The 15,029-nt window shown below is 36.2% G+C and overlaps 1 protein-coding gene and 1 long non-coding RNA gene across 12 annotated transcripts in view; both read right to left on the bottom strand.

Moving 5' to 3' along the window:
- Positions 1-1,575: 1,575 nt before the first annotated feature.
- LOC146464255 (uncharacterized) lies at positions 1,576-5,273 on the bottom strand. 3 transcript variants are annotated; one of them, XR_014868533.1, is made up of 6 exons: positions 5,109-5,160; positions 4,438-4,469; positions 4,212-4,257; positions 3,174-3,202; positions 2,767-2,809; positions 1,576-2,063 (listed from the first exon to the last, which is right to left on the bottom strand). It is a non-coding gene; the product is annotated as an uncharacterized LOC146464255 (long non-coding RNA). The 3 variants fall into 3 exon arrangements; XR_014868532.1 differs by lacking the exon at positions 5,109-5,160 and having other exon boundaries at positions 4,438-5,089; XR_014868531.1 differs by having other exon boundaries at positions 1,929-2,809; positions 5,109-5,273.
- The window catches only part of LOC146464249 (uncharacterized), a 102,164-nt gene continuing 92,301 nt past the window's right edge, over positions 5,167-15,029 (bottom strand). For 2 of the 9 annotated variants that reach the window (XM_085129961.1, XM_085129964.1), the window contains exons 5-14: positions 10,601-10,644; positions 10,402-10,450; positions 9,113-9,132; positions 8,275-8,320; positions 7,823-7,870; positions 7,556-7,587; positions 7,143-7,188; positions 6,575-6,621; positions 6,400-6,448; positions 5,291-6,105 (exon numbers count right to left, since the gene is read on the bottom strand). In XM_085129961.1, the coding sequence (XP_084986087.1) occupies positions 6,040-6,105; positions 6,400-6,448; positions 6,575-6,621; positions 7,143-7,188; positions 7,556-7,587; positions 7,823-7,870; positions 8,275-8,320; positions 9,113-9,132; positions 10,402-10,450; positions 10,601-10,644 (447 nt within the window). In that variant the 3' untranslated portion in view covers positions 5,291-6,039. The other 7 variants (XM_085129962.1, XM_085129965.1, XM_085129966.1 and 4 more) reach the window with 5 other exon arrangements.

Genomic DNA, 15,029 nt, shown 5'->3' with positions numbered 1-15,029 from the left:
GATAAATAATACATTACAAGTTATACTTAAACTTGTAGGAAGGAAAACTAAAATAATTATTCGTTTTAACGTAAAGGCAAAGCCAGAAGAATCAACTCTGATTGGCTATTGCCACGAAATACTTGAGATAATTTATGCGACATAATTTCTTAAGGTTTTTCATTGACAGACATTATTTTTCTTATTTTTCTCTTTCTGTTTTACTTACTTCAGCGGTTCCGCTTTGAGTATCACCACGAATCATTGAAGTTGCTCCAAAAGCAGACTACTGTCCAGTATAAACCAGTTAAGATCAAGTTTATTGACCACTTTTGAATCTCAATGGCAAAATAAATCAACAAATGTCTAAAACAGGAAGTTCTGGTATAGTGGCCTGGCCAGGCCATTCTCACCTTCAGTTGCCAATCAACTATCATAGCATAAACAACATATGTCTTTCTACGGCCCTTATCGATAAAATTGGCTCAGGTTTTAGAGTAAACCAGCTTAAAAAAAATTAGAACTTGATATCTTATATTGTTGTGGTTATATTATGGACTTTTTAGGTATGTTTTGTTTTTTTGTTTTTTTCAGAGGAAACTTGAGTCAACAACTGGCCACGACTGAACAGCGTCTAAATTTAGATCTCACGCCGACAAAGGTGTGAAATGAAGGAGGGGCTTGCCCTTTGATTGCGGAATTGCTTGTTAAAACGTAATTACCTTTCAATCTTACTGTGATCGACGCAGCTTCGATGGGTTAGACAAGAAACTCTATCAACTGATACATATATAAATTTTTTTAAACTAATCTCATTTTGTCGGAGGTTTCTTCAAAGAATCAGTTTTCATTATTTGCTCACGTAAATCGATAGCGCTTTTTGATGTTAAGAATTCGGCGCCATATAAGATGTTTCTTACTAGCTGTAGGGGCTGGACCTAGGAACGACTTTCTTAAGGGAATCATAGTTTAATTTCTTAGAAATAGACTTTCGTAATAATTGAACCTGGCAGTCCGCTTTTAAATACCATAGCATTAATAAATACACAATAATAGAATTTTCCTGACACACTAGTCGATAACCGTCATTATGCCTGGGCATGTGGAGGGAAACATTTGGTTACCATACTGGTTTTGCAGATATTTTGCTCAACGGTACTAAATCGAGCTTCAGAGAGTTGGGTTTCAAACAGGGACTGAATAACATTTAGAAGTTACATACAGTAGCTGATAGAAACTTTGACTTTGCCTTGATGCGGAGTAAAGTTGCGCACTTCAAAACAGAGGAAAAACTTTAAATGTTTAATAACGTTTGCATGGAAACCCAAAGGCATTTTTTGATGCAATGACACGAAGCACACAAACGTCATAGCCGCTAGAGAGCCGGACATTATCCTGCTTGTATAGAAACCTAAACGCTGGTAATTAAGACTCGCCTCAGCTCTGCTCGCAGGAAGTGACTTCCTCCACTTTGTTCCTTTTGCTTCTACATGGAAATCAGGTAGGTCGATGATCTTCCTTGCGCAATTTATGTGCGTGATACTGGAAACTGAGCCTCAAGCACTTCCCGACCCCCTCTCCCCCCTCCCAACACGTCTTTCTGGACTGGATAAACCGTGAACCCTCCCTCTCCCCAGCTGTCCAAACCCTTCCCCCTCCTTCTCCCTCGCTCTTTTCTGAATTGCAGTTTTATTTGTTGTTCTGGACACTTCTTACCACCCTCCCTCACATTATTCCTGAAACGCCGACAATCTGTCTCATTTATAAAAAGCACCGCAGGTTCAGTTCAGAAAAAGACCATCTTTCAGTATTTGCGAAAGGTTAAACATTGAAATCCAGCTCAAACTGTCAAAACGAATATTTATTTAAACACATAATAAAACGACTGCACTTTTTCCTTCTGTTCGAACGAGAAGGCAAATTGTTCACGTCAGTTTGATGCAGAAAAAATGTACAGTATTTAATTTACAAAACAACAAATTATTCGTACTTTGATATAAAACAAGGTGATTCTTTTAACTTCGAAAGCAGAACAGAATGCATAGCAGTCTGATAACCCCTCTGGATTTCTTTCTTGTTGGAAACTGGTGAGGAGATAACATGTCGTTAATTCATAGATCTTATCAGAAGAAAACTACTTTAATTACAATTTACTCCGTTTGTAGACGCCTATGTTCAAACTACCGCGCATTATGGGCAAGCAATATTTTATTTTACAAGTTCCTCTGCCCATTGACTTTCTCGTTATCACTTGGCCTCTATCGCAAGGGTGGGATAGTGGCAATTCAGATTCCTTTTACAGGATAGCGTGAGGGCAGTTAGGGCTCGTTGTGGGAGGGTGGTATCGAAAACAGTTGCTGCTTAAAAGCGAAATGACATGAGTAAATCTCAAGTCCAGTCAACACGGATGAATTGATTAATTATTTTAAATAGTCTCGCCGTTTCTTTATTCTTCAGTTGTTTCATTCTGAGTATTCAACAACCTTATTCTTCCTTTCATTAACACAGTTTTCCTCCTATGCACACGAAAAGCAACTGAGGAATAGAGAAATCGCGAGGCCAGCGTTCCTGTATCATTTTCGCAGATGTACCATTCCCAGTCTCCTGGAATTTGACACTTTTATGCGCCACAAACGTGGGAACGAAAATTGATAAGGATTTCTTTTTCGATGTTCATACAGGAACAACATGACAATTTTATGACGGACATAAATAAAAAAAAAAAAGATTTTCTGTCGTGTACACTTCCAAATATTTCTGATGTATGAATGTATTCTCTATACTCACTTCCTGAAGTGGCTCAAGCACTTTCTTAACTTCTGTAAGTTCACTGTAAGAGAGAAAACAGAAAAACGATCTTACTCACAGATTGTCCACGGAAGTATTTCAAACTAATATTAAAAATGTTTCAGTTTTATATTGCGTTTGATAATCCTTAATTACAATATTTATTATGCATTGAGAATTGTAGTGTAATCCAACCCAAACTAATCACAAACTGAAATCTAATCAAGTATGACTGGCCCTTATCATTCCTTCCAGTGAACTGGTGGAACTTCACAAAGCGCAACAAGTTTTGCTTAGTTACGCCAGCTCTTTCACTTCGCTAAAGTCACTCTAATTTCTAATAAATAGTCTTCGTTCCATTGATACAATAGTTTAGCTAGCTAGATTTTCTACTTTGCTGAACTTACTTTTCTTTGTTGTCCAGTTGATCCTTGGCCTGAAATAGAAACCAGCAAGTTAGACTAACTACCTTGGCAAGCCAAGATTACTGATCATAAATTTATTAATGTTCATTTCATAATGACAAGTGCAAGGTAATCGCAATGGACCTTTTTCAGGCTAAAAAAGAACTTGCAAATAAAGATAAGTATCTTTGTTTTCAAGTTCATCCCAATCCTGACAAAGAAACAGCAAGCTAGACTAATTACCTTTGGAAAGCAGGATTACTGATTCTAAATTAAAAATGTGCGTTCGTTACAAAAGTTGTATTTATTTTCCGAAAGTTTCCAAAACATTCTATTGAGCATTCTGTAGAACTTTCCAGCACATTTTAAAATTCTGAGTCATGGTATACATAATTGGTTTTATATAGCATACGCTACTGTAAATGTTACTGAAAAAAGATCCTAGGTGGTTCTAAGACCTTACTAAACGACTACTGCTTAAGCAAGCAAGCTTAGTAGTTTAAGAGAGAAATGTTAGAGAAATATAAACGGTGTGTCAAGAAGTCTATAAAAAGAGCTTCACGACGGAGCTGTGCGCTGATTCAAGTGTAAAAGCTGTATGCCAGAGCTGTGTGCTAAAGTCTGTGTGACAAGAACCTGTGAGCTGTGAAGATTTCTAGTGTTGGGGAATAAATCTGCTTGTTGCTGTTACCGATACTCTTGAGTTCAGTCTACAAAGAACCCGCTCCTTCAAGAAGCGTTTCATAGTAACAAGTGCAAGGTAATTGCCAGGGAACTTTTGATGTCTAGGTTAATACGGCTTTGGGTCTGTCTCCCAAAGCCATTATGTAAGCACTTATAAAATGTGCTCTTGTCTTGTTTGTTTTAGGGTTTCCATTGTATACGCTTTGCAAGAAATAACTTCAAAATAGGAAAAAGGCGATTTGGCCCTGCACCATGCCTTCCCCACTACTCACTAAGTTTCTTATTTAGAGTCGAAGTAAAGTTTCAAACAGCAGCGAGATTTTATTAAGGACACTGATTCCTTTAGTCCTTTCTCACCTGCTGTCGCCAGGCGGAGAACTCTTTAGCCTTTCTTGCACCCTCTCTAAATTAAAATTAAAACAAATAAAAATGGTAAAAATGTATGAATTATATCCTTCAGTTAGAGTTTGAGTTTCCGTAAATTTCTTTTCATTTTGCGCAGGAATGTTTAATGCAACCGCGAAGTTGTCATCAAAATAGAAAATAGCCTAATGAGTTGGAAGCATGAAAAGATTGTTTTTACCTGTTAAGCTTCTCAATTTCATCTGTGAACGACTGCGGAAACAAAAAAATAGAGAAGAAAAGAAATTATTAGAATAGCGGTCACGGACGGACTGGTGATTTTAAATTGGACAGCAAGAGAATGCGTAAATTGTAAGACAATGATTGATCTACCGGTTGCCATTGTGGCAAGGCAACGTATGTACCTCTTCCGCCTTTTTTAACATTGTCACAGGCGGTCACTTTCACAAGAAACAGAGGAATTCTTTTCTTCTGACAGTGACGAGAAGAATACTTTTAACTCATCATGGCCACTTTCTAGGACTCAAAAGTTTTCAACATCCTCCGTCTACAGTGGTATTCAGTAATTTAATCCATTATCTCGGTCATCACATTCGTCAATCCCGTATCTCACCCATTTTGTTTAGCTCAATTCAGCCAAAGCTATGACATATCTAAGCCTTGTTTTCAGTATTCACCGACGGGTTTAATCTCAGATACTATTAAAGTTGGCGTCACTGCTCGAACCAATGCCTACAACACAGCTCGCTTCATCTGTTGAAGGACGGCGCGAAGGCTTGAAAACTAGGGTGGACCTTTGCAAGAATTAACCTTAAGTAAGAAAATTCCGCATTGTTCCCGACTCCTGTCGACGTGACAAAAATCAAAAGCTTTCATAGAACTTTATAATACCTGATTTATGTTCACCATTCTTCTCGACAAGCCCTCCATTTTCCTGTAAAGCCAAACAAAGTATTTGAGCTCATCTCACAACATCTTAACTGGAAACGAAAAAAAGGGCGAGGATTTCAAAGTTTCACCAATCTTTTATTTACCTCTCCAGCTCTGTCCTTACTTCCTACAGGATGTAGCAAAAATAACACAGTTTAGAATAATTGTTAAGCAACCGTCATTACAAAGATATGATTTCATGCGGGCTTCTCTTTGACAGTTGGAAGTAACAGAAAAATCATTCACATTTTCAGTGTTCATAGTCTGATTCGTAGGCAAGTTGTTCGGAATTTGTAGTAGTTCATGGTTTGACTAACGAGAAATAACATGAAAGGAAAATATGTGTTCCGGTTAAATTGAAAATGAGTCTAAACATTTTTTTTTTCACAAATATCAGTTTTGAGAACATAAGTTGGTCTTAGAGTGAGTGTAATTAGAAAGAAACCAATTTAATCACTCCAACCAATCATAACAAGTTTCAGCAACACAATGAACCAATCAGAACTCGAAACAACCACAAGAAACTGGCAGAAAGCGCGGGAAAACTGGGTCTGCGTTGAGTTCCTGATTGGCTAGCTTTTGCTTCACGTAGAATATGTTCATTAGTGGAGCGTGGTAAAGCAATATCATAGCATATGTGACAAAACGTTTTCCCAAAATGACCGCTTACGGCTTTATTTTGGAAATTATTCCTTTTTATGTGTTGTTGTTTTCATTTACTTCTTTGCTTATTTGTTGTTGTTGTTGTTGTATGTTTTTTTTCGCTGTTCTTTCTATCTACCGAATTCAAAACTTATATTTATCGCAGAAATAAAGAAATGGTGTTTCTTTAGTTTGAGGTTTTTGAGACGTTGTCTCATTTTTTATGCATTTACGTAGTATAGCGATTTATTCAACATCTAGCGTAACCATAGCAAGGTACCTCCACTCTCCTGTTTTCTTCATCCAAGGCCGAAGTCTAAATCAAATTAGACACGAGAGCACTTGAAACAGTGAAGGCGAAACTTCTTCTCCCAAGAACTTTAACCAGAACATTTACTGTCTGCTACCCAAGTGTGAAACCATTTTTTCTTCTACAATGTTTGCACTTTGTTTAAATCGTCGCACTTGGTGTTCTCAACATCGCTGATCTTAACACATTTATACTTTTCTTTCTACGCAATATCTCATTCCTAAGATTTGGAACGATTGTGGTATCCCGTGTAGTAAAATAATTACGATTAAAGGTCATATAAGTTGAAAGGAGACTTACAAACTGGTCATTCTCTTTTTGAAGCTCGCTGCTCACATCCAATTGTTCCCTAAACAGAAAACAATTCAAGCTTATTCGTCTATAAACTTTAGCATCACTGGCAGTCAAGGAGCATAAGACCAGTGCAATCGTTTGGTCAGATGAAAGCACATATTTTTTTAAAAAATCTACTCACTTTTTCATCTCTTCGTCATGATCAAGTGCTTCTTGCACTTTGGAGACCTAAATAAAAAGGGATAAAATGAGATCAAACCAGTCAATCAATCAATCAATCAATCAATCAATCAATCAATCAATCAATCAATCAATCAATCAATCAATCAATCAATCAACCTATCAGTTAATTAGCCATCCAACCATTTAATCATCCAAGCAAACAACCTATCAATTAATCAATCAGTCAATCAATCAATCAATCAATCAATCAATCAATCAATCAATCAATCAATCAATCAATCTATCTATCTATCAATAAGCCAGTTAAATAATATATCCATAGATAAGTATGGCAGTGAGTGGATAACTTCAATAAAAACCATTTCCCATTTTACTGTTTTATGTTACACGGAAATATGAACTTTAGATAAGAGTTCAAGCATCAAAGCTCCACATTCTCCAGCAAAACGAGATCACTTATTAACAGGCCTCTTGCATTTGAACGTAACTTTGCAATATTGGAGATGTGGGTCACGTGACTTCTAAGTGCAAGGAACTTATTTCCGTTTTATTTCGTATAAACCCACCAGCTCTTTGCAGCTCTTTTCTTCACGTTTCATTTGTTTCAGTTCACTATACGGAAAAGAGGAAGAAAGTATTGGCATAACGTCTTAGGTAATGGCTTTCGATAAACTATTACTTGTGCAATTTGAACAAACAGATATGAAAGGAGAGAAGAAAAAAAGAGAATCAATAGAAGCGATTGCTGCAAGTGATAGAAGCCTTTAACAGTATTTATACTGTCCACACGAATCCGTGTTCAAGTGTTCAACCTGACGTCATTCCCCGTGCTCCTAACAAGGTTATCATTTCGTCTTTTCCATTTCAATTTATTAACAAGCCACACCATGCCACGTTACGTTTTGTATTCACCTATAAGTAGTGCAAATCGAGATATAAAATTAACCAGAGAATATGATTTGCTGTTCAATATATTTACCTCTCCATCTGCTGCCTCGTATCCAGGACGAACTGTTGATCGAGTAAAATAGAAAATAAGAAAAAAAAGGTAGAAAAGCGTTTAGGGTGGGGAGTAATGGGTGAACGATTATAATAATGTAGTGAAGGGTCTATGTAGAGGGGGAACGATAACTTTGAAACTAACCTGCAAGAGAAGACGCCTTTTCTGGCACAGACAAACACAAGGAACAACTTTGATTTGAAGCAGAGGAAAGCGAAAGCAACGGGGTGATATAATTAAACATACCTGGAAACTTTCGTTCACTTCATCTAAAGAGGCCTTTCGCTTTTCCCTCTATATTAAAATAACAACAACAACAACAACAACAAAAATACGATAAATAAGCAATGTACCAATCTGCTCTAGAATTATTTTGAAATGACTATCCTAAGACCCTTCAAAGAAGACGTCACTTTGTATATAAGTTTTGGATCATATTTTTTGCAATACGTTTATATACTCTGTGCAAATGCTATTAGTCTTCTGATTGGCCAGCACTTCGAGATATGGGGTGTATGGGAACACATTTCCAATGTTTAATATTTTGGGTCAACATTATAACTAATCTGATCAACAACCATTTGATTTATTTTCGGAAGAACTTCATGAACTAAATTTGTTTCAAGAAAAGTTGAATATGAAGCTTAAACTAAGAAAATATAACAGTACGGTTTAGCGTAAATGACATCATCAGGCACCTCTTGCTTCTTTTCTTTTATTTTTCGGACCAAATTCTCAATATCCCTGCAGATAAACAGAAGTGCATACTTTAAGAAGGTGCTTTTTTTATTATTAAACTGACTATTGATATGCTAATATTAAACCCCGGCCGGACCAACACCCAGGGTCTTTAAATAACTGAGGAGAAAGTGCTGCCTTTGTAATGACATCTGCAAATAGTAAGACTTTCTAGTCTTCTCGTATAAGGAAGATAAACCGTAGGCCCTGTCTCACAACACTTCAATGTTCATAACCCTGTGGGACGCTAAAGAACCCAGACACTAATCGCAAAGAGTAGGGCATGGAGTTCCCGGTGTGCCAGTGTGGTCTTTGTGCTATTTCATGATTTCATGGGTTTTGGGTGGGTAGGATGAGGTCACTAATGGACATATGCTGATGTAAACTGCATTTGAATATATATATATGAATAGAAAATGCGGTATATAAATGCATTACCATTACCACATGTTATTAAAATAAGCATTTCGCGAGGTTTGGAAAATTCGTTCTAGCTTTGCTGCAATCATCCAAAAAAGTACGCAGAGTTAACTTGTAACACAAACGAGATATCCTGTAGCTTTGAGTATTAATGGCATGTATAACTAAAGTAAATAACATGGAGTTGAATGTAATTAAAAAATAATTTGTCAGTGTTGCTGAACTTTTTAATATAATCTAAGCCACACAATATTTTCAATTTGTGATTCTAAACAGCTAGAGCTAACAAAAATAATAATAATAATAATAATAATAATAATAATAATAATTAATAATAATAATAATAATAATAATAATAATAATAAAAAACGTACATACCTTTTGACTTCATTCTTTTTCTGCCATAAAGAACGGGGTTATTAGTGATGTAATAAGCTCTGTCACTGATTGGTGTCAGTAACAATATAATAATAATAATAATAATAATAATAATAATAATAATAATAATAGTAATAATAATAATAATAATAATAATAATAATAATAATAATAGACTATGACTTTTATATATGTATATACAGCTGTTTCGACAAAAGTTGTCCAAAAAAGCGTAAAAGCGTATCCGACAATGCCGAAAGGTAGTCTGCGAAATACCAATAAATTTCAATAATAGCCCAGAATCTCAATAATAGCCCAGAATCTCAAGTCTTCGCTGTGAGGTCGAGGTCGAGGCATTATACATTCGTAGCTTTTGTTGAAATTTATTGGGTATCTTTCGGCATTGTCTCGTAAGCTTTTACACTTTTTTTTGGACAACGTTTGTCGAAACAGCTGTATATTTTATTGATTTATTCACGTGCTATTTTAAGTTTCGCTTGGCTCATAGGTTACGCTACGCGCCCTGTGTGGCTTTCTGATACTGTGCATACTAATAGTTTTACTGCGCATAATAATAATAATAATAATAATAATAATAATAATAATAATAATAATAATAATAATAATAATAATAATATGCTGCTGCTGATGATGACGATGATGATGATGATGATGATGATGATGATAATGATGATGATGATAGCGATGATTTTGTGATCAGCCCATGACCTTTCCTCGAAAGAACCACAACGCCATGCAATAGCACTTTTGCATTTTTTATTGAAAAATAACCAACCAAGACTGGTCTCCTCCCGTTATCTCTCCCCAACTCCTTCTTTATTGGAAAAAGACAATGCAATTGAAAGACATATGCTTTACAAGGTTATTACCGTTCTGCAATCAAGCAGGACGTATTAGTGATGTAGAAGTTCGGACAACTCCAAAACCTTTATGGTATAACTTTGGAAAAAACACTTCCACTAGTGATGATGATGAAGATGATGATGATGATGATGATGATGATGATGATGATGATGATAATTATGATGATTCGGTTTGGTCACGTGGTGATGGTGGGTGACAAAGACGATTATTAGGATGGCAATGGAATGATTTCAGGATAATCAGGATTGTAATGACGATGACGCCGATTAAATCAATGACTTATCTGTAATGGTGATGGACGAAATAAAAAGATGAATACTTGCACCTTTAAGATTAATCGAGAGTTTAATTGTTGGAAAGGCAAAGAGAGCCTTCAGTTCTGTTGTTAAAATTTAGGGAAATTACCTTTTCTTGATCAACATTGTTGTCTTCAACTTTCAGCTCCTGAAGTGTCCTAAAAAGAAACACAAAGTGGTACAAACACACTTTTATATTTTTGTAAAGAAAAATAACACACCATAACTGTTCCCGTCCTGTTATCTCTCTCTAAGTTATCAGCAGACATTATTTTAAGTTTTGTTCTATTATTGCAGTGAACACGTACCCGTGGAAGTCGGTGTTTCTTTCTCGTAACAATTTTAGATCAGCCTGTTGACAGATGAAAGATACGGTTATATACATTAGTGACCTGAAGTAATAATGTCTTGAGTTCATTCCCAACACTTGCACTGAAACACCTAAAATTCCCAACACTAAAATTGGACAGTTCCTAATTCCATCTTTCATCAACCAACATATACAGTGTTTACCCTCAACCCCCCCCCCCCCCCCCGCCCCCTCCATCCTCTATGCCAACTTTGGCCCTGTTCTCATTCCTAATCTCCTGAGTCCTTTTATAGTTCACTTTCCCTCAACCCTTGTCTTACTGTCTCTTTTCCTTTTTGCTCTCAACCCATGGTAATCTCCATTTCTTGTTTTCATACGATTTCTAATCTCCTGATTCTTTTTTTGTTTCTCAGCCCTTATCTCCCATAACTTCGTCCTCCTTCCCACGTGACTCCCCCTCCCTCTAATACCCCTATCCTCTATTCGTATCCCTGATTCCCAGTCCCCTTTTCCTTGCATTCCCCCTGAAAACTCGTATTCCTCCTATTTAATGGGTCCCAATTTATGCATCTTTTCCCCTGTAGCCACAATACTCCACTATTCCCCTTGTTCTTCGTTTAAATGTTTTAGCCCACTGTTCCCTCCTTTATCGCTGTTCCGGCATCTATTCCCCAGTTCCATTGTTTTATCTCTCTTATTCTCACTTCTTTCGGTTTCCCCATAGATCATCGGCCCCCCTTCCCCTGTTCCTTACTTTATCCCTCTGTTCTTCCTCTTCTCCCTGTTCCCACTCTTCTCTCTTAGTTTCCCCTGCTTTCCTTGTTTTCAAAGTTCTCTCTATAGTTTGTTTTTTCGCTCATTTTACATGTCCTAATTTCATCATTCCTCCATTTTACCCAGTTCACACCATTCTACCAGCCCCCATCGCTTGTTTATTTTTTGAGAGAAAAAAAAAACAAGATTCTCATCAGTCTAAATTACAAACCAAAGCCTTCTCTTTTGCGGCCTGAATTTTTTCCTTGGCTGCAGTCAACTGCTTATATTTCACGCTGCAACAAATTTAAAAGAAATAAGGATAATGAATGTAATCTGCCCTTAGACTTAGCAAAAACTCTATAAGAAAATAATTACCTAATTATATTTACTTAATACGCTTGACTAGAGAAAGATCCGAGCCTTCGAAGAAAAGCCTTTGAAGATACTTGCATTCGAGCATTGCCAGAGATTTTCATAAATCGGCCGATTTTCGTCCACTCCATTTTTTCGAATTCTTTTCTCATATTTTGTCCAAATCGGCTCGATCAATCAGTAGGTATAAAACACTCTATACTAATAGGAAAGCTGAGATTTGTCTTTTGTGCCTCCAAAACACCTCATCACCTGCTCTTAGTTTTCTGCAATGCAAACGGTTGGAGAAGGCAATGAGGCGAGTTTCAATTGGCACCTGCTACACTATTCTAATTTAGAAACCTTTAGCTTAACCTTATGTGGCTCTGAACGACCCTATCGCCTCTTTTAGGAGATCTTAACACTACACACGCTTAGCGAAGGAAAAGAGGTGGTTTGCTGTCGGCTCTATGGGGTCTGTCCGACGGATATATAACCATCGTGTTGTATTTTAATTAAAATAAATGATTAAAACAACAATCGCTTACTCTGTTTCTCTGGTCACCATTTTCAAGTACTCTTCTTTTGAATTTAGTTTCTCTTTTAACTTCTAAAAGAAAAAGGGAAAACAGAAGAGAAATGAACGAACGAATCAATGAACGAATGAATAACAAGGCTATCGGCGATTTCATGAATAACAAAGTAAGCTTTCGCTTTGCAATAATTATCAATTTCAAATTATTTATTATTAAATCCCATGAAAATACGGAAATCTGCACTTGCAACTCAGTAGTTAGTTTCCTAAGTTTTATAAAAAAATCAAGAACATATACTGTATTGTCTGATTAAGTACTAGATATTAAGTTTTTATTATTCCAGTATCGTTAGAATCTCTTTTAGCAGATCGCTCTCAAATCTTGTCATGAAATATCCGCCTCTCTTAGAGCGGTTCAGTCTTATATTTTCTTATGAAATTCAATTCTCCTTCAAACATTTCAAATAGAATTTCCCTCAGGATCACAGGCATTGCTTTTACTAGTTATATCTCTCTTTAATATCAAAATGTACTTATTTCATTTTGTGGCTGATGACAATTTAAAAATCGTCAAAAGCAAGAAAATAAAGTAAGTGCATTTCTTTTTCATTTTGAAGAATTTTTCTTCGAAATGATGAAGAACTTTTGTCCGCATCTCTCATTTTTCCTTTTAATATATCACAGTGTATTACTTTATTTCAGTTGCTGATGACAATTTAAATTCTTCTTCGTTTCGAAGAAATTTTCATGGAAGTGGAGAAGAATTTTTGTCTGCATTTCTTATTTTTCTATTTAATATATCGTAATGTACTTACCTCATTTTCACGCTCCTGGTGATTCAACTTTTTCTCCATCTCGAAGAAATTATTTCTTCGATCTAAAATAAAAGCAGATTTTATTGCTTTTAGAGTCACCTTATGGACTCTTCCAATTTCCCGATACTTAGCAAACGAAAGCTATTTAAGCCAATTAATATCGGTCGGCCAGATATTACATTTTTTCTGGAATTTCCCCCAAAACGCAATACTGGCATGCTTATCTCACTCTTCCCCCCCCCCCCCCCCACCTCCTCAAGTTTTGTGCACAATTTGTGTTACTAAAATGAAACTAAAATGTTGACAACTTATCAAGATTAAGTAAAACGACGTACTTATTTGCGCGACAAGCTGCCATCAGTTGTTATGAGAGACATTTAAAAAACATTCTTCTCAGAAACAAGGAATCAAGAACACACAGACCAACTCAGTGTCGATGAAGAGCTGAATTGTCAACGGGAATTGGAAAACTAAGCCGGTCTGTAAAAATGAAAAGCATTAAGAAGCTATTTTGTGGCTTTTCATTGATTGATAATTTTTTTTTTTTCACTCAAGTAAGATTTGGCGCTTTTAACTTTGTTGAGTTCGAAAACTCCGAGTAGATCTTCTTATATCACCGACTTAGGGAGATTTACTTAAAGTTTTCGAAATAACCAATGAAATGACTTTATATTTATTATTTAACTTAAAAGTTTGGGTGTTACCAGAAAGCACCGCTAACTTTTTGTTGACAATGGTACACAATGTTCGGGCATCAAACCACGCGTACAACTTAGTTGCACGCGTCAGATTACCAAACATAAATTTCACAATAATTAAGAAAACAACGTAAAAAATATGTTAGTTTATAAGAACCTGTTGCAGTTTAATGAAACACATAAGTTAAATCGATACAAAAACCACTTCCACAGAAGGACTGAAGTGTCAAGATAGATTCATTGTAAGGCTTGCATCTCCGCGCGTGCAAAGGTGAAAGATTTGGAAAGTGGCGAGAAAATTTCTTACGCGACAAGACGCGACTCACATGGGGCGATTTTCATTGACCTGTCAGATTGGAGAACATGATCGATTTTACCAAATGTTTTCTCCAAATACAAACATCTGGGTACGAGGTTAGGGTTTTTATTCACTGTGTTGCTTTCATCAACATTTTCTGAAAACTCCGAGTAAATCTCCGTTATGACGTCAATCTGAATGACATTTGGAATTCGATGCGCGCGACTCTTCTAAAGTTCTAAGCATTCTTGGAATGACGTAATAAAAGGATTTCTTAACCTCTACCGTAACCATAGCAGGTGTAAAAAATAAACATTTGAAAACAAGTAAAAACTGTTTGCACCTTTCTATAAATGTGTATTACTCCATAAAAAAATATCAATTGAAGTTCTTATACCCGTCTTTCTTTAAAAACGTGTGAAAGTTATGTGATGTATTGAATTGGAGTAAAAAACAAATTTTGTAGTGGTGTAGTTTTTTTGCGCTTATCACAAAATAACTCCTGAACACATTGCGTCCCTACTATATTTTAAAATTCTGAGTTAACGCCCTAGGTTCGATAGCTTCGGAAATGTTATGTTCGGCAACTGTAAGTTGGCGAACAGTGCTGCAAAACGTGCATGGCGGAGTTTTTATTCCAGCAGGATTTGAATGAAATATTGTAAGCAAGCGATCAAGGAAAATCCACAATTAAAAGCCCAAAATGAGAAGCCTTTAAGATATGACTACTTAAGGTTTGCTTACTAACCTGATGGACGGCCAGAAGCCATTTTCTTAGCTTTTTGCTTGTCACTTTCTTTATATATCACGCTGTTAAGATTTCCAACGTTTCCTGAAAACTCCGAGTAAATTGACCTTTACGACGTAGCGTAATTTTAAATGCGCGCGCCAAGTCTGATTGCTAGTGCGCTACAGCGTTCTTTTTGGTCAGCAGCTTGTGATTGAAGAAACAACTGATTTAATATTCTTGTCAT

This window comes from Pavona decussata, unplaced genomic scaffold (assembly GCF_977016875.1).
Source record: "Pavona decussata unplaced genomic scaffold, jaPavDecu1.1 SCAFFOLD_166, whole genome shotgun sequence".
NCBI classification, from domain to species: Eukaryota; Metazoa; Cnidaria; class Anthozoa; order Scleractinia; family Agariciidae; genus Pavona; species Pavona decussata.
This window is presented reverse-complemented; position numbering and strand designations above follow the sequence as displayed.